General features: G+C 39.0%; 2 protein-coding genes across 5 annotated transcripts in view; both read left to right on the forward strand.

Moving 5' to 3' along the window:
- LOC117303485 overlaps nt 1-6494 on the forward strand; it is a 33718-nt gene extending 27224 nt beyond the window's left edge. For all 4 annotated transcript variants that reach the window (XM_033787707.1, XM_033787704.1, XM_033787706.1 and 1 more), the window contains exons 2-3: nt 2716-2773; nt 5403-6494. In XM_033787707.1, the coding sequence (XP_033643598.1) occupies nt 2747-2773; nt 5403-5801 (426 nt within the window). In that variant the 5' untranslated portion in view covers nt 2716-2746 and the 3' untranslated portion in view covers nt 5802-6494. The remainder of the gene's footprint in view (nt 1-2715; nt 2774-5402) is intronic.
- A 2812-nt stretch (nt 6495-9306) lies between these two features.
- LOC117303110 lies at nt 9307-25445 on the forward strand. The gene is made up of 14 exons (XM_033787202.1): nt 9307-9384; nt 10571-10753; nt 11346-11572; nt 12431-12742; nt 13931-14061; nt 14531-14617; nt 15867-16038; nt 16663-16742; nt 16895-16996; nt 18005-18148; nt 20690-21461; nt 22444-22562; nt 23295-23384; nt 23964-25445. Exons 2-13 carry the CDS (start codon nt 10602-10604, stop codon nt 23358-23360), a joined length of 2364 nt encoding a protein of 787 aa, XP_033643093.1. The 5' UTR covers nt 9307-9384; nt 10571-10601; the 3' UTR covers nt 23361-23384; nt 23964-25445.
- The last annotated feature ends 295 nt before the right edge of the window (nt 25446-25740 follow it).

The raw sequence follows: 25740 nt of genomic DNA on the forward strand, positions 1-25740 counted from the left end.
GTGCCCCAAAAAATTGTCATTATTTTAACGTTCGCAACAGAGTGTGTGTACAGTGCCCGTTAAATTTACGCCAAGGAATTGATAGCATTATGTACAAACGTAAACCCGTCAATTAACGATGGTCCTTGGGATATAAATGTCACACAGTAGGCTTTTGTTAAATCTTAGTACAGCACATGACATGAAAGCAAAACATTTCACGCTCGACGAACATTAGACACACGGCGTATGTATAATTGTTGTTTTGTGTTCTTTGTCCTTTGTACATTAATCGTATGCCAAGTTATAACACTGTGCTTTTCTGCGATGTTCCAGATTTGTAAATGGAAGATACGCTTTTGTTAATTACTGTAAAAATTTATGGCATAAAAAACGTTTGGTTAGAAGTCTATGGACGTCATCATCAGAAAATCTTGAAGGTGCCATTCTGGTCGGCAATTTCACTGTGCGTTTTTAAATATAACTCTATGCTGCGCGTTATGCAGTGAAGTGCGCATTTTAGGCGACGCGGCGTTAATACAAGTAAACCTAACTTGCCCACCAACATGGTGAACGTGGCATCAGTCGCCGCGTGTGACGCGCGTGCAAGGGGTCAATAAGCAGCTCTCGATGAAGCATTGTGAGAATTATTTCACTTCTAAGTGATGTCGTTATTAAATGTAAAAAAGATACCATTTGTTAATGCCCCAAAGTTTGAATCTGAGAAGCTTTTGCATTTCCGCTTCTCAGATTGTGTTTTCCTATTGAGATTGTTCTTCCTGCGTGGATGTAACCGCTCAAAACTTTAAAATGCAACCACCCTTCAAATGAAATTTTCAAATGTTAGTTTGATTGTAAAACACGTTTATATAGAATTTAAACAATGAAGCGTTTCCAAAAACCAAAAGTTTACCTTGCCTTTGAAGGCAGGGGACACTGTCGGTAATTACTCAAAATAATTATTAGCATAAAACCTTTCTTGGTGACGTGGAGTAGCTGATGGTATAAAACATTGTGAGAAACGGCTCCCTCTGAAGTGCTATAGTTTCCGAGAAAGAAGTAATTTTCCACGAATTTGATTTCAAGACCTCAGATTTAGAAATTGAGGTCTCGAAATCAACCATCTAAGCGCACACAACTTTGTGTGACAAGGGTGTTTTTTTCTTTCATAGTTATCTCTTTCATCGTTATCTCGACGACCAATCGAGCTCAAATTTTTACAGGTTTGTTATTGTATGCATACATGTATGTTGATATACACCAAGTGAGAAGACTGGTCTTTGACAATTACCAATAGTGTCCACTGCCTTTAAACATAGCCCTAGCACCTGCTTCATCAGGAAGCCAGCTCGTAATTTTTTTCTTTCTTCTTTTGATTCTGGCTATTTTTGGTTATCGCTCATCCAAGCCTCATTCATGTGGTAATTCAAGCAGGGGTTATTTCATTGCTTGGGACTTCTCACTGATTGATGGGGTGCATTTTCTCTTCCTTCTTGGAAGACGGCGCTGCGAGGAGCTGGATGTCTGCAGCTAGGCATCCTCTTAGGATGGCTTCAACGCTAAGAGCTTTTTCCCTCTCTCTGGGGGAGTAATCTACCAGGGGTGGCTTTTTGGCTTTCGCTACCCAAACCTATAAATTGTTGTCTCTTTGTGACTGATCAATTTAGTACACGAATGGCGTTATTAGAATGTAAAGTATTGTACATTGAATGTGATATCGGACTATTGGGTGTTTCAGGGCTGGAATTTCATCTTTGAGAGAGGAAGGCCATTTTCATTTTGCAAAAGGCACATCTATATGTTGAAGTCCTTTAGAAATCACTTAAAACAGCATTATTCAAATGCAAGGCATTTGTATATGTTCATAGAATTCTCATATGGAGGGGGGGGGGCGCTCATATTGAAAATAAACAGGCCCCATCAATCGTATGTTTCCTAATTTTTGCGAGAAAAATCATCCGTTTCAGTCTTCAAATTTTATCTTTGAGAGGGGAAGGCCATTTTCATTTTGCAAAGGGCACATACATATATTGAAGTCTCAGTCTATGAGAAACATGATGTTTGAAGGGGCATCAAGGCAACCATTTTAAAAAAATCAGAAAAACTGTGATTAAATGGCCTAAAAAGTCTGTTAAAGACACTGGACACTATTGGTAATTGTCAAAGACCAGTCTTCTCACTTGCTGTATCTCAACATGCATAAAATAACAAACCTGTGAAAATTTGAGCTCAATTGGTCGTCGAAGTTGCGAGATGATAATGAAAGAAAAAACACCCATGAAGTTGTGTGCGTTCAGATGCTTGATTTTGAGACCTCAAATTCTAAACCTGAGGTCTCAAAATCAAACTCATGGAAAATTACTTTTTTCTCGAAAACTACTCCACTTCAGAGGGAGCCGTCTCTCACAATGTTTTATACTATCAACCTCTCCCCATTACTCATTACCAAGTAAGGTTTTATGCTAATAAATATTTTAAGCAATTACCAATAGTGTCCACTGCCTTTAAACCTCTGTGTAGGTACAATGTAAGTCAGCCATTGAATAAAATATTCATACTTTAATCCATGAACCCAATACATGTATGATACAACAATGTGATGAGGCACCTCTTTCAAATTCCTATCCAACAAAATAGTACTTTTAGGGTAATTATACCAACGCACTGATAAGAAAACTTAATAACAATAATGCAAAAAGTGTTGTTAAAATTTACTTCTTTTTTTATTCTTTACAGATTTCGGGCAAATACCCTCCCTGAAGAAAGTATGAGCAGACGGAACAGGGAATACAAAGTAAGAATCTCGATTTATTTATTAAATAATATCTTTTTTTATTATAATTACATGTACCTATACAAGTCAAAGATGGTACAGAATATGACATGGCGGTACATGAACGCTGTGTTGACAGAGAGTGCAGAAACTCTGTATCCAATTCCTAGATAAATTCCTTGAATCCTCCATGTATGTATTGCCCGCATTACCCATCGCTGGCATGTCATTACTAAGTAATTTATCTTTACCTTGGATCAGACAATACACTGATTTCATCCAGCGCCACGACGAGAGACAACACAAAAACAAGAAAGAAGAGACGAAAAAAAAGCCTGTCATGAAAAACCTGTGCATTTTTAATGGCGATGATCGGCAGGGTAGGTTGGATCATCATGGCCGTTACCTTGGCCGCAATAATGGGGTATTAATTCATGCTGTCAGTGTTTTGACGAGACACTTAAAAAAAAGCGTAATTGCCTTTGGGTGTTTAAGGACCTTGAATGCAGATGCAGGCAGTTTTGAGAGAGGGGGGGGGGGGGTCGACAGGATCAAGAAGGGGACTACCCATTAAGCTAATCAAGCAAGTTGTTTGAGATGACGAAGTGCAGACACGATAATAGTTGAATCATTCTAGGAGGTGTTGTTGTTTGAAATGAAACATCCCACTTGCGCGCCGTTCATCCGTGGTACAATTACTAGGAATTTAACATCCGTATTTTTAGTTGAATCATTCGAAAGAGCTGAGGCGACGTGGTTTGGAAAGTAAACGACCAATGCGCAACCCCCGCACCATTTATGTGGTTGGGTTAACGTTTTAATGGTTCGTGGGCCGAGCAACACTCACTAATGGATCACTCAAAGTTTTCAACATGTTGAAGGATGTACCGGGAGTGCTGACTGCTGAAGCCACACTCCCTCCCGACCAACCAAGGCATTTCTTAGCAGCATTCTACATGTAACTTGGAATTACAAGCAGGGTGCAGGCCATTGACTCCATTGCCCCTGGTCTTGGCCTTGGTGCCCCTTCAAATGTTTCCCATTGACTTAAAGGCAGTGGACAGCGGGACACTATTGGTAATTACTCAAAATAACTATTAGCACAAAACTTTGTAACGAGTACAATGTAATAGGGAGAGGTTGATGGTATAAAACATTGTGAGAAATGGCTCCCTCTGAATTAACGTAGTTTTCGAGAAAGAAGCAATTTTCTACGAATTTGATTTTGAAACCTCAGATTTAGATTTTGAGGTCTCAAAATCAAGCATCTGAAAGCACACAACTTCGTGTGACAATACTATTTTTTCTTTCAATGTTATCTCGCAAATTTGACAACCAATTGAGCTCAAATTTTCAGTTATTTTTTGTTATGCATATGTTGGGATACACCAAGTGAGAAGACTGGTCTTTGACAATTACCAATAGTGTCCAGTGTCTTTGAAGACTTTCCAGTGGAAGTGCCCCTTTGCAAAATGAAAATGGCCTTGCTCTTTCAAAGATTAATTTCCAGGCCTGCTATCCCCACCCCCGCTAGATTTTGCAGTAGTTTGTTGTCGTCAAATATATTTGTGAACCACGAAATGTTGTTTGTGTTTATACCCTATGCCTATAGTTGTGCATTGAATACTCAGTATTTTCGTGAGTCCTGTGAAAAAATATTCCATTCCTACTCGCTGCGATACCGGCTGCTAAGTTATAGGATTTAAAGGCAAGGTACACCTTTGGTAATTGTCAAAGATCAGTCTTCTCACTTGGTGTTTCCCAACAGAAGCATAAAATAACAAGCCTGTGAATATTTGAGCTAAATTGGTCATCAAAGTTACGAGAAAATGATGAACACCCTTGTTGGACGAATCTGTGTGCTTTCAAATAGGAATAACAGACGTCTAGCTAGAAGTCTTTTATTATTTTAGTGAGAAATTACCTCTCTCTCAAATACTACGTTACTTCAGAGGGAGTCGTTTCCCACAATGTTTTATACTATCAACAGCTCTCCAATGATCGTTACCAAGTCAGTTTTTAGAATAATATTTGTTTTGAGTAATTACCAAATGTGCACCTTCCCTTTAAACTGCCTCTTGCTATCAGGCAAGCTCAGTGGTCTAGTGGTCACACACCTGCTCTTTAATGGCAAAGGTCGTGGGTCGTAGTTGGAATCCAACCCGAGTAAAATGCCTGTTTTTTTTCGTTTTTTTTCACAGGACTCGGGGGAAGTACTGAGTAAACAATGCTCTTAAAATACTTATCATGATCAGTGTGTGGGTAACACACAACATCATTCTTTATCCCTGATGCAGATTTACAATTTTTAAAAGTGCAGAGATATTATACTGAATAAACAATGTTTGAAGTCAGTCAATAACCCTCGCAGTCGAGTATTCCTATTCGGGGTATTGGCGCCGCATTTTCGGCAATATCTCATTAAATTTTAGTTTTATTGTATACATCTACATTTATGAAGGATTGAAGCAATCAAATGGTTCCGAAAACCAAAGTTATATACTTTGCCTTTCAGGCTGTAAAGTTTTTATCTTTGAAATAAAACACAAAGCAAGAAGCAGTTAAAACAATAATATAATTCAAAAAAACTTTTTTTGGGGGGGAATGTAGGAAGCAAACATAAATTCTTTTTTTGTGGTTTGTTTATTAGGATGTTGTTCAAAAGCTTGTGGGCCGTCAGAGCAACGCAGCGCGTGGTTCTCCAGACCAGCAGCGGAAACAGCAGCAACGACAGATGCTCCACCAGTTACGACAGCACGTCTCGGAAGCGCGCTTTGAGACGGGCGAGGCCGTCTCGCACATCCAGGACGGCATGAATAAGATGGAGGCACGCCTCAGTCAATCCAGTATGGACAGTGAAGAGGGCGTGTTCCACGGCGGCAATCCAAACAGTATGAATGAGAAGTATCAGAGTGATACGTTGCGCGCGATGCAGGAGTTAGTCGTCAAACGGCGGCAGAGCGAGCTGGACGAGACGCACGTCGCCGTCGAGCCCGGACGAAAACCCGAGGAACTTCCCGTTGTCGAAGTGTCACCGAAGAAACATTGACATTTTCTTCAAACCTCCTCCTCCATCTCAATTTGTCTTGTATATTTATATATTATTCCTGCATCTTCTATGAAGAGATCTATACAGGCATCTTAGCCTTATTTTGCCAGTTGTAAACACGATACTCATGGATTTTCAAAGGTGTTGGATTTTTTATTGACAAATTTTGTTTCTTTTCTTTTTTCATACTTTATATTTAGGGAGCACATCTTCATTGCATAAGATTCATTTTAATTGTGTTTATAGAGAGGGAAACTAAAGTTTTTAAATTAGATGACACGCCCCCCCCCCCCCCCCCCTCCACCAAGCTCGAAAGGAAAAAACCATATTAAAACTAAACCTAGTTACTAATAAACCTAGTGAGCTTGTAAACCACCATATTCAAAAAACCTGACGTTCATTGAAGTTGCCATAGTGATTTGTTTTTCAAACTTTTGCATAACAAAAGAAACAAGGTTGCGACAAATAGTTAGCGGCCTGAGGTCAGTGTGTATGTAGACTGAAAACCCAATCGAAACCCAGCAGGATTCGAACTAGGGTCCCTGAGGTGGAAGGCACCATGAAAGAAACCGCCCGCCACCCCATACAAGTTGGCAAATCTCCCAGCCAACTTTTCTTTACCTTCCGCCCGGGTAGTAGTTCAAAAAGCAGGACAGTTCTTTTCAGAACTGGGAAGTCTCCTGAACATCCGATAAATCTACTTCGCGGTAGTAGAATAAAGCAAGACAGTTCTCTCAGAACAAACTCTACCTGGAAAGTAGATACACACATGGTGTTACCGCATTTAAACCAAATATATATGGGCAAATCTAGACGGACAAGTAGTATTTCTTTCTTTCTTAGTTTCAGTTTTTATAGGGTGACTTGGTCTTCATCTTATTTATAGTATTAAGTTAATTAATATATTACATTGTATATACTATTTATCAGCGCATTTGTTTATATGCACACACAGTACTACTTTGTTTAAATTAATGATATTTAATATAAAGGGTTATATTGCTGTCAATGTTATTGTAAGATATATCAAATATATATATATTTAATATTTAATATTTTGTTATACATTTTAGGGCCTTAGTATTATGAATAGTCAAATTAAATAGTTTACAGTTAAGATTTATTGGGATCCTATGTTTGATTAACAATTGAGTGGCGAAAAAAAAAGGGACCTGCAGAATCAGTTTTTTATTTTCTCGGGCTGTGTTTGATCGAAATGTTAAAATAATTTTAGGAAATTCAATTCTCAGGAGTGTTTTGTGTGGAAAAAGTTTTAAATAACATGCTAGGTAAAAAAAGAAAAACAATCGCTGATTTTTTCAGTCAAACTTTCTACTTTCTACCCAATCATCTAGATAATTAGTTAACGACCTGACGTTTCAACCCTGGCAGGGTGTTTCGTTGTTGGACCCTAGCTTAGTCTCTGGGCCTTCAAGAAAGACTCTGCTAGGGTAAAATCCTCAGGCCATTAACTAGTTTTTACATTTCTACAACAGGTCCTTTAGGTTGGTAAGCATTATACTATGTTTTACGTGGTCCTTAAATTATGGAATATGCCAATTTGATTTTGGCTCAAAAAGCGTCTTTATTCAAGTTTTTTTTTTTTTTTTCTAAATAATTTTATATTTTTCTTAGGACATTGAGTACTGGTATTGGTCATTTACTCGGATAGTTTGGTTATCAATGATTCTTGCAAAATTCAATCCTTTCTTAAAGACACTGGACACTATTGGTAATTGTCAAATACCAGTCTTCTCGCTTGGCGTATCTCAACATATGCATAAAATAAAAAACCTGTGAAAATTTGAGCTCAATCGTTCGTCGAAGTTGCGAGATAATAATAATTTAAAAAAACACCCACGTCACACAAAGTTGTGTGTGTTCAGATGCTTGGGAGCCGTTTCTCACAATGTTTTATAACACCCAACATTTCCCAATTACTCGTTACAAAGTAAGGTTTTATGCTAATAAATTTTGAGTAATTACCAATAGTGTCCACTGCCTTTAAACTTGCTGCTAATCACTTTCAAAATTATCCATCAAAATGGCGGCCTAGTCTCTCACTCAAGCTTAAAACACCTCAGTAGCTTTGATGCTGTGTACATTTGTCATACAAATTCAAAACTACTGATGCAACTTTAGCCTGGAAAAGAGACATGGAATCCCTGTCAAATACTACATGTATAAAGTGATACATAACAGTCTTTCACTATTATTATAATGAATTTATAAATAATGGAAACTTTTACTCGAAAAACCCCCAGCCTTTGATGTGTAAGAAGATAAAGGAATATTTTTAAAGAAAAGACCTCTAAAGGAATTGAAATTATTATATATTTTAAATAAGTTGTTTATGTCCTCCATTTTTGAAAACTGTTGAAATAAAACTCGACACAACTATTTTTGCAAACATTGTGTAATAGTGGCCGAACACTTGAACCCTAGAAGACTTGTTGATAATCTCTCCAAATGTTTTTTTTTATTTTTTTTTTTATAGACAGATGGGAGTTAAAGTGCATAACTATGGTAATATTTAAAATATAATTTTGCTTGAAAATTAACCCTCTAGAAATATGGTGAACACTAGTGAAATAATTAACTGGTTGGTCTCGGTGTATAACCGACAAATTTACCTAAACCAAACACTGTCATGTAAAAAAAGAAACTTGAATCAAAACATATAGTATTTGATTTTGTTTTATCCACAATGTTTTCCAAAGAGATAGAGCAATTGAGTTGTTAATTTTTAGTTACTAAATTTAATTTATTTGTAATTTATTTTATTTTGTAAGTGAAACTATGCCTTTATTGTTGGACAAAATTCTGGAAGTGTGAGTTTGTTCACAGAATAGCCTAAATGCTGCTTATTTTGAGGTGTACCTGTACATGTATTCAAAATGTCTAATCTAAATATACTAATTGTTCAGCTTTTTCCCATATTCCTCGATCAAGTTGGGTAAATTGGGGAAACTGGTTTCTATTGTGTTGTATTCTATATTATGGGTTGAGATTTGACCATTGTTATAATCAGGGTGGTGTTAAGTGTTAAATAAAGACATTTATCGTTCAACTTATCAAACCATTTGTTGTCTGCATCTCTCTGTGTCGAATTTGTTGTGTTTGTAAATCTTCTACCAAAATTTATTTGTAAAAAATGATGCGGGGATCCACCTGTAAACATACTACAATAGTTAAATAGGGCATGGAGGATCTAAAATTCATTCCTTCATGAGTATGGCCTAATTGCTTGGGGAACTTTTTGGGGAAAAAAACACTGCATCAGAGTCGAATTTGGGGGGAAATCCACAGTTAAGCAAAACTGTAATACTACACCCAATTTATTTTTATTCAGAAGGAAAAACTTTTCAGGAAATTGGACGAATGAGGGCGCGCTTTTAGTTTTTGGTGAACTTCAGACCATACTTCAGACCATGGTCTGTAACCCAACCTCTCTAGTATTGTAACGAATGTGTTTTGAGGAGAAAGTTGAGGCACCAGTCGACTACATTTTCTCACGCCGGTGCGTTCAATCTTTCCTGGAAAAGCTTTGCCGATTTAGGTGTATTTTTATACCTTCTGTAAGGTGAGTATCTTTGTTATTTCTTGATTCATGAAGGGTTTGAAATTCAAAGTGCGAGTTTTTTTGAAACCAGTAGATGTAAAACGGTATATCTCCTTGTAAATAATAACAAAATTAATTTAAAGGTCAACTCAAAGTAAAATGTCACGCACGAGTAAAACGCTGTGCGGGATCTTCGCTTGGTAGCGCAAACTCAATGCTCGACCACGCAGTTTCAAACTGCGCAACCGAACTGACTGAAATTGAAAATAAAAGATGTGATTGTGTCCATGAAGATTTCATTTCTACCTCCATGCATGGTGTGTGTGTTATGTGCTGTTAAAAACTTGTTTTTGCAGTGTGCTGTCCTGAGTGGGTGTTGGAACTGATCTGTTGAATGAATGAAGAATGTGTCTGAAAAAAAAAATTGCTTTTAATTTTTAAACCTAAAATTATGAAAAATAATAATTTGCAAAGAGAGATATTCCGAATGAGTGAGTGAACAATTGAAGTGGTGATGGTAAATGGAAACCTTTCCAACGACCAGTGCCCAGATTAATGAGATTTGCCGAAATTTTACCATTTTTCAAAATAAAAAATTATGACACACATTCTACACACTCGAGGCTGGTTTATAGTTGGTCGCGCAATTGTCGAGCGATGGAAACCTCAATGCGCGATCAAATAAGACACAGTCTTAGGCCTCAACGATGACTATTAACTGTGTCGCACGTCCAAATTTCCATCGCGAGATCGACTATAATTCGACCTTATAAATTAAAACACATTGATCTCCAATGTGGAATAAAATAGAAATCTTTACTTTAGAAGAAAAGTAATTACTAAAAAAAAATTGTGAACGTGGACAACAAGCCGACAACACGCCGACAACAAGTTTTGAATACCTCAAAAATGGCAAATAAACCATAAATATGTTAGAACTATGTGTGCTTTGTAATATAAACACAAATTTAATGGAACGAAAAGTGTGAATTTTTAACCAACATTTTTTTTTAACTTACACGGAAATCTGTCGGATGCCGTCTTGGCTAAAAACCGTGTTTGGACCAGTCCAACCGATTTCCGAACAAAGGAGGTCGCTGGTCCAAGTCCCACTCCAGTTAATATTTTTCTTGTTCAAACCCAAACTATTTCAAACAGTCAGTTTCCCTTGTGGTTAGTAATAACCTGATATTTTCTTAAATTTTAGCTTTTTTTCAAGAGTGCATAGAGAAAGCAATATGTACTGGCAGCAGCAGCAGCAGTCGCAGCAGCAGCAAGGCAGCAGGTATGGAAGGCAGTCTAGTAACAACATGTCGCAGTCTCCCCCAGGGTGGGGGTCGCCCACTAACAGCAACCTCCCAAGTCTCTTGGATATGAGCGGCAATCTTAGGTAAGAAGAGATCTTCCTTAACCAGTACTCCCTAGACTCGATCACCAACAGGTAGTTGACCTCGATCCTCAATTACCCTCAAGTTTCTTGAGACTCCACAGTCCACCCCAACATGTTTGGACTTGGCTACAGGGGTTTCCCTTCACTTTGTTTTGACTCGCCATCTGTAGACGAGCCGACCATTTTTTTTTTAGTTGTCGTTGCTGTTTTTACTCGCATTTTGAGACTGCTAGTTTCGAACCCTGGGCTAATGTAGGGTTACCAAGTGTGCCCTCAATTTTCTGAAAACTTTAAATTTGCATACCTCTAATAAAAAGTAAATTTTGTGTCCATGACCTTTGTATTCATCACTGATCATCACTCGCTTTTCTGTTAAAGCTTTGAGCAAGAGAGATCACATTATTCTTGAGAAAAGCAAGTTTACTTGAGTCATTCAAGAATATGCTGAAGACCCACTGGTTTCGTCGACGGTGATTTTTATCTTTGGTGTAGATTACTTAATCTGTGCGCTTTGCGACCTCGGGAAATGGCGCTCTATAAATGCCAGCTTATTTATAACATACTAATTACATATTACATCCTTCGTATTCAGGAGATCTGAACCGCTTCTAAGAACACCTGAATATGGCAATAGAGGCCCCCCGAGTCGGAGCACTGGATTGCTGGAGAGTCCGCCGATGGCGTATCAGAAAACTCAACAAGACATGCTCGGACAGTTGGATTCTGGTATTGATGAGTTAGTGGCAGCTAAAGTACGCATCCAACAAGCCATGCTGGCGGCCAGCGCCGATACATATGATCATCCACCAACGTCACCAAGTAAGAGGGTTTGAGAATTTGGTTTAGCTTTATTTGTTAGGTGAGATTTGCGGTTTGTTCTGAAAAGAACCGATCGGTGACAACGCAACATTTTTATCAGTATGCTTTGATCGTCTTCAGGAGAACACTACTTAAAAGAGATTTTCACATGGTGTTACTGCAAACCTCACCTAAATACTTCAACCATGCAAAGTTTCAAAGTTTACTTTTCATACAGAATATGTTGGGGCACTAGTGACTTTGACCTGTGCTTGGTCACACTCAAACTCTCTCATTTAATTTTGTTGAGTGTTAGCATGGAACAGGGGTGGATTTCACACTAGTTTATCTCGAGTAAGAAGAGTAGTTATTCATCCTAAGTTAAGACTAGCGATGCGTTTTTAATATCTCCTAGGGCTATAGAACTAGTTAGGACTAGTCCTAAAAAAGTTATTACTAGTCCTAAGTTAGGACTTGTCCTAAGTTAGGACTTGTCCTAACTCTTTGTGAAATCGACCCCTGGTTTAATTTCTTCTCTGGGTTAGATATTGCAGTGTGAACAGAATCTTTGGGTCAGTTTTAATCCATGTAGAAGACTTTGTACACAGGTCGTCAATTACAAGGATCAAAGGTTGGAAGTGTGAAAGGGATGTAGAGTAAACAAGCCTATATGCTTTGTGTCTGAAAGGGCAAGGGCACCAAGGCATTTTCTCCGTGGTAAAAGGAACCCTATGAGGAAATAGTACTGGAGTATTTTGCGAGCACTAAGGCAATGACCAGGGGGCATTGAGGCAAACGCCTTTGTTGCCTCCCTGAATAATCAGGCCCTAGTAAAACAAAATAGATTTATTATGTTTGTGAATTTTGGTGTAATTACAGCTTTTCAGCAGCACAGCCGACCCCAGTCAACGCCCAACAGGCAGCAGAATCAGAATCAATGGCGCCAGCAGGTGACGCCGCAATATCAAGACAAGAGAAGATCGAGCGGTGGTGGACAGATGGGAAGGAATACCGGAGGAGGAGGAGCCCGCGGAGGCAACGATGGGCGGAGGAGCGGCCCAGGAAGTGGTGGAAGGGATAACAGAGGTAGCGGCGGAGTTGGGCAGAATAGAGGGCAAAGCTCAGCCAAGAAGAGGAGAAATAGCTCTGAAGCTTACGATCCGGCCAGACCCACGGAAGATGACCGCGGATGTAAGTCTTACCCTTCCCTACTGTAGCTTCACCCCTGTCCCTTCTCTTGGCTTTTTGTTTTCCTATAAGGTGACTGACATATTTGAAACATTTGACTGCACCAGTAGTGTATGGTGTCACAAAAGTCCTTATTTGTATGGGTTTTATCAAATTAATTTTGAATTTTTTGGAGCTGTTGGTGAAAAGGGTTCATTGATAAAGAGTGGTCTTCTGAGTTGTTGTTCGGAAAAAGAAACATTAAAGACACTGGACACTAATTGTTAATTGTCAAAGACCAGGTTTCACAGTTGTTGTATCTTAATCTCAATATATATGCATACAATAACAAACCTGTGAAAATTTGAGCTCAATCGAGACCTCATCGGTCGTCGAATAGGTCGTCAAAATTGCGAGATAGTAATGAAAGAAAAAACACCCTTGTCGCACCATGGTCACACGAAGCTGTGTGCTTTCAGATGCTTGATTTTGAGAACTCAAATTCTAAACTTGAGGTCTCGAAATCAAATTCGTGGAAAATAACTTCTTTCTTGAAAACTACGTCACTTCAGAGGGAGCCGTTTCTCACAATGTTTCATACTATCAACCTCTCCCCATTACTCGTATTCAAGTAAGGTTAATTACCAATAGTGTCCACTGCCTTCAACTTTCTAAGTTAATCATTTATTTGCTGGTTTAGATTTATTTTGTCAAAGTCTGTATGCAATTTTTCATTCAACAACCCTTTGATCATTCTGAGTATGAAATTACAATGAATGACCTTATAGCACTGAGCCGGTGTTTTGTGATTCACACTCTACCGTTACGATGCAAAACACCTTTATCACGGTGTGGCCATCTTGATTTGACTCCATTCCAACTCATTGTCAGCCAAACTTAGGCCGTTTCCGAACTAGTGGCTATGGCTGCGGCTACGACCGTTGCCTGGGGTGTTGCTAAGGGCGTCTTATACTTCAATGCATGACGACCCGGCGATCCGGCCGTAGCCGTAGCCGCCAATTCGGATACAGCCTGAGGCTGGATGAAATAATAGTCTTGTGCCATATCTATGCAATAAATGTTAGAATTCATTACTGTTATGGAAACAGTGAACATGACCAGTGTGAAAAAAGGCCTATGAAATGGTTACCTTCCCATCATCCCCATGGGGAATAAAAAGTTCATACTTTTTGATGTGTTTGATTTTAACAGTTACAAGTATTGGTCGACCAGTTGACGATCTTCAAGTGACCATCAAGCAACAGTCTAGAGGGAGAGCGGTCGTCGACGATGCTGGACCGGCGAGAAAGAAACCCATGCAGGGACCAAGATCAGGATCTAAGGTAGGCTGGCATAACCTTAAAATACTTTTTTATTTTGTATAACGTTAAGTTTGTTTTTACTTTGAAAAAATCAGTGAATCAATTATTAGTGAGGCCTGAATAAACCTTTATCACGCTGTCACCATCTTGGTCATGTTCCCTATTTCCAATAACAGTAGTGAATGCTAACATTCATTGCGCAAACATGGCACCAGACTCTTATTTCGTCCAGCCTCAGTTTGGGTACAATGAGTTGGAATGGAGTAAAATCAAGATGGCCACACTGTGATAAAGGTCTATTGTCTTTTCTTACAGCCTGCACAATGTTTACATGTTGGTCAGCCATGTATTTAGAAAAGTGACAGTCACGACTAGTCAAACAGGCTTAGACAGCAATATTTGTTGGTGGCTAGAAATCCTTCCTAATCCTCCAAAATGCTTGACTGTTAACAATTACTGATTCTTCTTCTTTGTTTTCCCCAATGTACAGCCCACTCAGCAGAGCAGTGTGGAGAATGATAGCAACAAATCAGCCTGGTTTTGTCATGTCTGCAGGGTCAGCTGTCACAACATCAAGGTAATAATAAGTGTCATGGCGGAGTGGTTAAGAACACCGAATTCAAACTCTGGTGTTTCTGATCAGTAGAGTGTGGGTTCGAATCCCCAGCCGCGAAATTGTGCCCTTGAGCAAGACACCATTGCTTCGTCCTTTGGATGGGACGTAAAGCCGTTGGTCCCATGTGTTGTGTAACGCATGTAAAAGAACCCAGTGCACTTATCGAAAAGAGAAGGGGTTGGCCCCGGTGTTCCTGGCTGTGGCTGCTATACGCGCCGTAGCACCTTGTAAACCCTTATAGGGTGCTTAATAATTGGGTCTCAGAATCCATCACTGCAATAACCTATCTTTAATTTGGAAGGCTAATTTTCGAGAAGCAATCATGCAAGGGCATCTTTGGCAGCCAGCCATATTGACCCACATATGACCACAGAGATTCAACAAGTTTTATTTTTCCGGAGGGATGACGGAAACTGGAGAGGTGGAACCCTCAAGGTGTAGGAGAGAACCAACTCTCAACTCTACTCCCATTGATGGCCTAAGCTGGTTTCAGAAATTGGGCCAGTACACATTCAGTATGCTTACCAGAGTCAGGGTACCAGCCCATATACTATTTCACTAGATTAGAAACCTGCTCAGTTTGCGCTTCAATTTACTTTAAAGGAACACATTGCCTTGGATCGGACAAGTTGGTCTATAAAAAGCGTTTGTAACCATTTTTTTTATAAAATGCATATGGTTGGAAAGATGTTTTAAAAGTAGAATACAATGATCCACACAAGTTTGCCTCGAAATTGCGTGGTTTTCCTTTTACTGTGCGAACTAACACGGTCGGCCATTTATGGGAGTTTTTTTGACTCCCATTAGTCGACAAGGTAAAAGGAAAACCATGCAATTTCCAGGCATGTTTGTGTGGATCATTGTATTCTACTTTTACAACATCTTTCTGCCCATATGCATTTTATAAAAAAACGATTACAAACGCTTTTCGAAGACCAACTCGACCGATCCAAATCAACGTGTTCCTTTAAGTGCTAATTTCAAGTTAATTTTGGGTGTACTGTTTCAATTTTGAGGTTTTTAGGATTTGGTAAGATTACAGTTTATACAGTAATTTTCAGTTTTTGAATTGAAATCTTTTACTTCTTTTAAATCTATTTTACCTCTTGTTGTCTTTATTAAATTGTTCCCTAATTTGGCCCATAGTCCCGATGGAAAATATCTTCTGAAATGATTTCAACTAATAAACTCCTTCTCTTGTTTGTCCCAGGTCTATCAGATCCACATGAAGAGTGACAAGCACCTCACCGCCATGGAGAAGATCACCGAGGTAGCAACATTCCAGAGCGGACAAGCGAGGAAGCGTCTTGAAGCTCAACAGTTCCTCCGTAATCTTGAAGGAGGTGGTGCCAAGGGAGGAGGAGGGCCATCTCCCAGTGGTGGTGGGGCAAGGGGGCCTCTTCCCAGTGGTGGTGGGGCAAGGGGGTCTCCCCTCAGTGGCGGTGGGGCAAGAGGACCTACCGGCGGTGGTGGGGCAAACAATTCCGGAAACACCAACAGGTGATTATGATGTGTTTGTATTGGGATTTTTTGGGGGACACAAGATGACAGCAGAGTTACCGGTAAATCCAATGTTTTTAAAATTGGGTGCCTGCTCAGATAGGCATTCACCTGGTAAGTCTGCTGCAGTCTAGCATTCCAAGTCAACTGCTGCTAACGTCAACCAATTGCGACAGTCTCCCTTAACAGTGGATCACTGGCTAGATATTAGGAACATATTGAACCAGTGAGATACTGATAAAATGTGCTTGCCTTTTACAAATTGATTGTATTGAGTTTTACTCAATCATAATTACCTTTCTATAACAAAAGAACAGTAATGTTTATGTCTTTCCAGTTTATCTTTGAAGTAATATGAATTCCCTTCTGAACGACGTGTTTATTGTAGACTGGAAGATAACAATTAATTTACTCTTTCAAAAAGTCAGTGAACTAACATTAAAGTTGACGGCATACAAGAAAAGCAAACAATGTTGGTTTTCTTTTTCCGTTTCACAGTAGATCAGACAGGGAGAAGTTTTGCCGAGATTGCCACAAGTATTTCCGAGGAGATCGTTTTGACCACCTCAAGTCAGAAGCTCACAAGGTAAGAATCTTCACGATTTTTGTTTCTGACCAATTCTGTAACGCTCCTTTAATGTTCAATAGTCAACATTTTAAAGTCAATAAATTTGTGTACTAAATGTCAGATTGATGAAGTTTTCTTTAAGTAGTGTCAATGTCTTCTTTTGATAACAGGAAGCTAAGAGGCAGTCTATCCCACGTTGCAGCGCCTGTAACATGACCTTCAAGACATCCCAGAAGTATGTACAACACTGCAAAGGAGACATGCACAAACTTGTAAGTCATCCCTACAATCAAATGATCCCTCCCAGTGACCTCTGGAGGGGGTTATATTAATTTTGAAATAGTTTATTTAATTAATTTTATGTATTTTTCAATTGACTTATAACACTTATACCTCCTTGTGTAGTTTCTTTATGAAAAATGTTGACACTAAATCTAAAACATATTTTGATTCCCTTGAGTTTCGCAGTAGCATGAAAGATGAGATAGATCTTCTGTTAGTGTTTGGTTAACTCATTTATAATCTGATCTTGTACAAAAGATGTTGGTCCAGAAAAAACTTTGAGCCACAAGCCCTGCAGTATTGTCGATTTCCCCCTAGGTTTGTATTCCTGCAGCCGATTTCACGAAAATTTACGCAACTGCAAAAGTCCACTTGCGCAACGTTTATTGTGTAAGTTGAGCCATAAACATTGCACAAGTGGACTTACGCAGTTGCGTAAAGTTTTGTGAAATCGGCTGCTGGCCACTAAAAAGAAGGCTCCTTCAGATGATCAACACAGTTTGATCAACGGAAATCTGGCCCCAATTTCATGGCGCTGCTTACCGCCATCACAGAATCGGCGCTTAAGGAAGCTGGGAATTCTTCGCTTACTTCAAGTGTGTTTCACGGGTTAGCCGCAAATTTTGGCTTCAGCGCGTCGTACTGTGTGTTACTCGGAATTCTTCGCTTAAAGGGCTAGCGCAGAAATTCGGCGCTTGCATGCAAGTGGAGAATCGTGACCATAAGAGCAGAATTCAGCGGTGAGCAGAGCTGTGAAATTTGGCCCTGTATTGGCAGACGTTTTCTCACACTTATAGCCTAATTATTAAATGTATTATACTGGATTGGTAGAGATGACGCAACAGTTGCAGACGTTGTTCCTGTTTTGTGTGATCATTCATACACATGAAATAATAAACCTGGGAACATTTTAACTTAATCTGCTGAGCGAGTCAGAAGGCAAACGTGACTTTTCTTATTTTAAATTTTTAATTTTATTGTGTTCGCTTTTTCCACAGAAACGAGACCAGCAACTGAAAGAGAAGGACGAAGCAGCTGGGGATGGGAACTACGTCACTGTGGATGCCGTCGGTTTCGATGACGATATGGAGTTCGGAGCTGACTTCCTTGAGATGGAGCTTGGGACAGGGGACGGCAGTCCAGTGAGTTACCCCAAAATAACCGCGCTTTATTCACAACTATTGGACAAGCTCTTTTAATAGCTGCAAAAAAAAAAACTTGAAGAAGCCTTTAAATTTATTTTAACCATGGTTTTGTTTTCTGTGTGGTGAATCTGAAGTCGCTGAGCCTTCATTCACCTTTTCAACTTGAAATGTTAACAACAGCTGTTGACCCATCACACAGTCCAGTGAGCCAACCCAAAATAATCTGACGTTATTCTCATCTAGTGAGCAAGCTCTTTTAACAGTTGCAAAAAAAAACCTTGAAGTTTTTGAAAATTGATTTCAACCATGGTTTTGTTTTCTGTTTGGTGAATCAGACGCTTCCAGCGGTCTGAGTCTTCATCTTTTCATATTGGAGTGTAAATAACTGCAAACAAACAAAAATTAATAACTATTGACCCGTTGCTAATGTCATTCACGCTCTCTTTTTTGGGAGTCAAATTGCAAGGGAAAGTTATTGTAACAAGATTGGAAACGCTGCATCGTCTGCAATGCTTGCCTCACTGTTTATGCCACAGGCTGGGCATGCAATTGAAAATTCTAATAACACTTCAGTCTTCAGTGGGTCGCTCCTTCTTGCAGCCTTGACAGCTAAACTAGGAGGTTGGTGGCCGGTGAAATTAAGTTTTGGACCTTTATCACACACACCCAATGGGCATCTCTAAACGCTCAGTATTTTTTATTTTTTTCCTGCAAGGTATGCAGAGCTACAATTTTGAAGTATGACCCTTATTTCTTTATATAGCACTATGTAATGGTTAGGATTAATCTTAAGGTCTGCATGCTACAGTGCAGGGTTGGGACTCGTTCCCTAAGATTAATCTTAGGTTAGGAAGAGTTTGGTGAAATCGTCGGCAGGAACACCGGGGTGAACCCCTTCTCTTCACAATAAATACACTGGGTTCTTTTTATGTGCATTACTGTGGCTTTATGTTTGGTTGAGTTTCTTGCTTAAGGACACAAGTGTGAAGACCGCGACTCAAACCCTAACTGATCAGAAACATCGGTGTTCTGCAGTTGTTCTGGAGAGCCAATACCCAGTGTCGCTCAAGAAAGTCAGGATTAACTATTAAGAGGAACCCAAACTGTCTCCATACTCACACCAGATATCAGTCTTATCCTACCTCAATCCCCTTCCATAAGCACCTTTGACCTCGCGTTCATGCCACATGGAGATTCTCAGTCAAATCCTATGTACATACCAATTTAAAACATCACCACATGCATCTTGTGTACTTTATGTACACACAAACATTATGCACGCTGCATGCAGACGTGGCGAGCGAATGTGCAGCTGACAGATATGGAATGCTGACGTCACTGCACGTTTATTTTGTTCTTTCCTCATAATTCGAATAATTGTTCTGAGTGAGACAGTGTTTTTTGAAACAGTCTGGTGTCGATGACCACGTCATCATCATGCTTTTAGGGTGTGTAGGAAAAACTGACATGTCAACACATAGACGGCCGTGCTGTGACTTTCATCGAACTACAGACTAATTTCAACAATCTTTCTTTTGACAGTATTTTCAAGAAAATTATTCATCGCTTGCGATTTCATTCAAAACACCAGTTCCACAGGAGCGATGATAGTCCAAGAAAGCCTTCACGAAAGACTCTGCTGGAGTCGAAGCATCAGTCCATTAACTAATTTGTGAACTGAAGTTTCAGTTACTTTATCTACCGTTTTCTCAGGGTACCCCATCCAACGGACTTCATCGTTCAACTGTCTTAAGTTTATTCTGATAAGACTCTGTCATAATGTTGTCAATAAATTTGTGTTCCTTCCAGTTCACTGTTCTTGTCTCTGATTCAAGTTTGGATTAAAAAAAATCTCCTGAAGTTTGGGTGTAAAATATTCTATAGTCTTTATTAAATATCTTGAGCTGCAGGTTTATGGCAAGTTGTGATTTGCTTAATGAGTCTCCTTTTTCTTCAGGGGTTCTGAAATTTCTTGTTAACATTGAGAAGTGTAGAGTTTAGAGGGTTACTGTGAAGACTTCTTCCCAGAAGGTCAACGCACATGAAGTATCTTCAATTCTCTCTTCCTTGTTTGGCTCCACAGCATTTACAGGGTTGAGCTATCTTAGACTTTTATCTGATTTCGGATCTTTAAAAGTTTGTCTACTGAACATAAAGTGTTGTATTTCTCTCAAAATAGATGTTTTGATCTACTCTAGCACTGAATATACTGTTAATAAAAGCTCCTTGGAATCTATAACTCCAGGGGTTTTGTATCAAAGATGGAAATGCCATCATTTCAATGTACCTCTCAAGATCTGGATCCAACTTTCAGAAAATCTTACCACTGCTGTTATTATTCTTTCTAGATTTTCTGTTTAGAGACATTTTGTACTTCCTTCCTCTGTTAACGTCTGTCCCATTTTACAACTGGGCTTCGTTCATCTGGTGTACATAATCTATACCAGTTGATTATTAACGAATATTTACTGATTGGTCTTTAGGTCAATCTGGTCGACTTCTTTTATTTCTATGAGTTTTTCTTCCTACATTCTCTAGGAACGAGAAGATGAGGAAGACGAAGTGGTTATCATCAGCGGAGATGAGAAGGAATGTCTCGTCGTCGGAGACAACGATTCTGTTGTAGTTGTTGAAGACGATTCCTCTGTCAATCCAGATCCTGATAAATCCATACAATCGCCAAAAGGTCAGTCAGGGTCTGAGCCAGAGGTCCAAGAAGTTAGTGACCAGGTTTTGGTTTCAGGGCCTGATGTAGAGCCTTCTGAGAAGCCTGTTGATGAGCCTTCTGTTAAGCCTGTTGATGGGCCTTCTGATAAGCCTGTTGATGAGCCTTCTACTGGAGACACTGTCCCCTTGGTGGAGGAAGCCACCAGTAATGTGAAACTCCTAGAGGGGTCTGAAATGGAGTTGCGTCCCGCCCAGGATGACTCAAAGGTTGAAGAGACCTTTTACCCCAAGAAGCTGGTGGAGCCTGACTTACAGTCAGCCACCGATGGATATTCAGCTTCCTCAGAGGTGGCAAATTCCAGCCAATCAGAATCTAATAAGTCATATGGAGAAGCCACTGCCATTCTGGCAGTGGCTCACCAAGATGTCACGGATAATCAGACTGGGTCTGGATTTAGTGGTCAAAGTGAAGGGAAAGAGTCGAGCGACATGGTTGTTGATGCCGTACCCACAGCGTCGGCTGCCAGTGACCAGCTTCAAGATGCATCTGACCAACAACAACAGGAGACCCAACAGCAGCAGAACAAGCCACCACAGCAAGAAGAAACTACAGAGCTTGTTTTTGATCCCAACAAGCCTGTTGGTAGGTGCTTTCTCTCATACCTCTCCCTCAATTGTACAAGTGTGTTTTCTTTTCATTTCAAACTTTTCATGTTTTTCCTTCATTTCTTAGCAGCTACATGCATTTAAACGAATCTTTTCACAAGACCCTTCTTTGGTCTTTGTTCGAAAAAAGCTTTATAGTTGATCGGTTCTAAATTGCTACTTTACATGGCTGTTGGTTTTGGAAGACACTTTTTTTGTAGTAGTTTGCAGCTGATGTTTCCAAAAATAATCTGTTCTTTTTTCAACCTCCTATTTGTAAGGTTCTCCTTTAAAAAAAATTATTTTGTTTCTGTGATTTCTTTGCAAAACGCTGTCATCTCCGACTTTTAAACATACAGGTTTAATGTTGGATATATTTTCCTGTTTTTGCCATACACCACATACTGAATACTGTGCAATTAGTCGAGCCTGCCTTTTTTTTAGAAACATTTTCACCTGATGGTTAGCTGCTTTAATGGATAAACAGAAAGTGCTTCATGGTGTGAGTGGGCTATCCACCTTCCACCCCAACCCAACCACCCCCTTGGTACCCTGAGGAACTCTGTTGATCTGTACAGCTTTACTCTTGGTACATCAAGCTTTAATAACACACCTCATCAAAACCTTCATCTCTACCCCCTTTCTACTTTCCTCTTCTCTACTTTTTTTCTTTCTCATCCTTTATTTCTCTCTCATAATTCTTGGCGTCATGTTTTCAGTATTGACCCTTCTTCTTTCCCCTTCAGTAAACCCACCCTACTCTGAAAGCTTGTTGCCTCCTGTAGTCTTGGGTCAAGGAATTCTGTTACATTGCTGTCACTTTGCCAAACGCTTGTGATACCACACGATGCCATCAAAACTTAACAAAATGTCTGGCTTAAAGACTATCACAACCAAGCTGTGAACATTGAGTGCTAGATTGTTTTTGAAAACTTTTGATTGTGTGATCTGACATTTGACCTTTGACCCCCACTGAGTAGGAGAAGTGTACCTTGTGCCAGTGTCTGGGTTTTTCTGTAAGCTGTGTCATAAGTTTCTCACGTCGGACAAGGCTGGCCGTGCTCACTGCAAGGGGAAGCTTCACTTTAAGGCACTGAAGGTAAGCCAAGTTGGTTTTAAACCTGAGGCCGATTTCACAAAGAAACAGGATTGATCTTAACTGCTAATCAAACAAAGTTGCTTAGTAAACAATCAAAGTTGCTTGGTAAAGTGTGATGCCACAATGCAAATCACTTTGGCGATACTGGCAAATTGTCTTACAACGTATTTTATTGCTTTGTGAAATCAACCCCATGGCCTGATTTCAGAAAGCATCTATGCACACAAAACTTGCTCAGCACTGAAAAGGTTTGCTCAACAGAAACGGGTTCCCAGACAACATTATATTGATTTACATTGTTGTTGCCACTGGCACCCCACTCAGTAGAGAAATTTGCTAAGCAACGTTTTCTGCTTACAGCTTTAGGAAATTTGGCCCTGGACGATTCTTTGGACATCAAGTGGGGACTTTTACTAAGCAACCCTAGAGTAGATGTTAAACTACTCATTTCAAACTGTTCACTGTTTTCCGTTGTTGCATATAATTGTTGAAAAAATAAGAATAAAACAATCACTGAGCGAATAACTCCAAATGCGAACCTATATTATTTATTTCTCACCAAATTTGACATTTCAGTCGTTAATATTACAAGGGATGTTTTCTGCTATCATCATCATTAGACCATGTAAGTTTGATGTAAATCTGAGATCTTCATGATTTTGTTTCTTACCAATTCAGTATCGTTCCTTTAAGTATTTCATTGTATTTTCTTCTGTTGTTGCATTGATGTAGGAGGAACTGAAGAAGAAAGACGCCGATCAGTATTCAGCGGACGACTCGGACCAAGTGTCTAATTAAAAAGAGGTTGATATACACTCCAAGGTAAGTCAAAGGTTTAAAGACACTGGACACTGTTGGTTATTGTCAATGACCAGTCTCCTCACTTGATGTATCTCAACATATGCATAAGATAACAAACCTGGGAAAATTTGAGCTCAATCGGTCGTCGAAGTTGCAAGATATTAATGAAAGAAAAAACACCCTTGTCGCAACATGGTCACACGAAGTTGTGTGCTTGAGCTCTCGAAATCAAATTTTGGAAAGTTACTTCTTTCTCAAAAACTACGGCACTTCAGAGGGAGCCGTTTCTCACAATGTTTTATACTATCAACCTCTCCCCATTACTCATTACCAAGTAAGGTTTTATGCTAACAATTATTTTGAGTAATTACCAATAGTGTCCACTGCTTAATTGTGAAAACTTTGTACTTGATTCAATTTCCATTTTTTCAAGGACCGAATATCATGCCCGTGTGTTGGGTTTTTGTAAGCTCCTTTTTTCTGAAGTAAAAAAACCTGTATATGATTTGAGGCAACACCATGTGTGTATCTACTTGCCAGGTACAAATTGTTCTAAGAAGAACTGTCTAAAAAAAAATTGTTGGTTTCCTTTTCATGCAGGTTGCGTCATTGTATAGAGTTATTGTTTTCTGAGCACCTTGCCAAGAGCAGAAAGATCAAGGACAATTTAATTTGGAAACAACTAGCCGTAGAGGGCAGCAGACTCGGTACGGAACTAGAGAAGGGACATTTCTCATCATGCCACCATGGAAGTCTTCAAACCAAGAGGGCAGCAGACTATAACAGTGAGCTATACCTTGCTTGATTTCATTCCCTGAACAGTGATTGTTGATCATGGATTCTCCATTACATAGATGGGCACCAGACTATAATACCCTCTCAGCCTCGGTTTGGTATATATTGCTGTGAACAGTAGACAAACAAGATGGCAGGCCCATGAGACTCACAATGGCCGCTACTAGACACAGAACCATGGACCAAAGTACAAGTAAGATGTAACTTATAGTTGCAGTTTTTTTCTTTTTAATGTCATGATTAATTTTGTGTGCACGAAAAGAATGTACTGTTTTTAAAAAATTTAACCATCACTCACTGATAGAAACCTACGAATAAATCTGATTTTAAAATGATTTTGACCTTGGATTTGAAAGAAGTCGAATGAGGTCCAACAGAGGGACAAATCTTTCACCGTTTTGGTAGCAGCCATTTATGTTCCTGTATACATTTACTTAAAGGTGTCTTCAAAACAAAACAATGCTGTTACGTCCATTTGTTCATATTGATTATTTTTTAAATACTCGGAATATGTATCAACGTTATTACTTTTTAAAAAAACTTTTTAGTACTAATTAACTCTTCTTAATTTAGTTCTGTGTTGTGCTTCAAGTAGTGTGCTGGGAGCTATTTAATGTCAGAGTTGAAATTACTCTGAATTTGCAAATACCTTGGCGTGAATATGATTGTAATTTATGGGTCAAAAGCTCAAGTTGTTTGCACAGCCAGTTTGTTACAGGTTTGGTTCTCCTAAAGAAGTTCTTTCATGATTTTTGCATCACCAAAATTGTTTAAATTCTCTGTTGGCTTTAAGATAATCAGGTTCCCTTAATGTATTCAGGTGTTTCTCTATGTGTTTTTAACTCGGATAACCTGTAGTCTTAAGAATGATTATTGATACATTTATGAATATTTAGTATATGCATTCATGAATATGCAGCATGTGCAAATACATTTATGAATATATAGTATATGCAGATACGTTCATGAATTTGTTGTACATTTTGTATATGCAGATACATTTGTGAATATATAGTACATGTATTTGCAAATACATTCATGAATATACAGCATATGCCGATACATTCATGAATACTTATTTTATGCAGATACATTTATGAATATTTACTATATGCAGATACATTCACGAATGTATGCAAATACAAAAACGGACCCATTACTACCAAGGCTTACATCCCCTTTTGTTAATCTTGACATACACAGAATAATTTTTGGTTCAGAAGGGCCTAAATATTATTTGAGTATATTGACATAAGTTTAGAATTAAAATTAATTTTGTTAGTTTTATTTTTGCCTCAATGCATTTGATTTCCTACAAGTTAACCTCAGGCTCATCTAATTTTGCCTGAAAATGCACAAAACCTTGTGAACCTTTCGCTCAAAAAAGGACACAAGGCTGTGGCCTTGTAATTTGAAAAGTTCACAAGGCCTTGTGGCTTTTTTGTCAAAATTTCAAAAGTTCACAAGACTTTGTCAAAAATTGTAAAGTTCACAAGGCCTTGTGACTTTTTTGTCAAAATTTGTAAAGTTTACAAGGCTTGTGACTTTTTCGTCAAAATTTGAAAAGTTCACACAAGGCTAT

This window comes from Asterias rubens, chromosome 19 (assembly GCF_902459465.1).
Source record: "Asterias rubens chromosome 19, eAstRub1.3, whole genome shotgun sequence".
NCBI lineage: Eukaryota > Metazoa > Echinodermata > Asteroidea > Forcipulatida > Asteriidae > Asterias > Asterias rubens.

Excerpts from the sequence above, each read along its gene's own strand:
- LOC117303110 (XM_033787202.1), top strand. The coding sequence starts at position 10,602 with ATGTACTGGCAGCAGCAGCAGCAGTCGCAGCAGCAGCAAGGCAGCAGG. Across the intron at positions 16,997-18,004 it reads AAGGAGACATGCACAAACTT|AAACGAGACCAGCAACTGAA; the intron begins GTAAGTCATCCC and ends CTTTTTCCACAG. Across the intron at positions 21,462-22,443 it reads TGATCCCAACAAGCCTGTTG|GAGAAGTGTACCTTGTGCCA; the intron begins GTAGGTGCTTTC and ends CCCACTGAGTAG.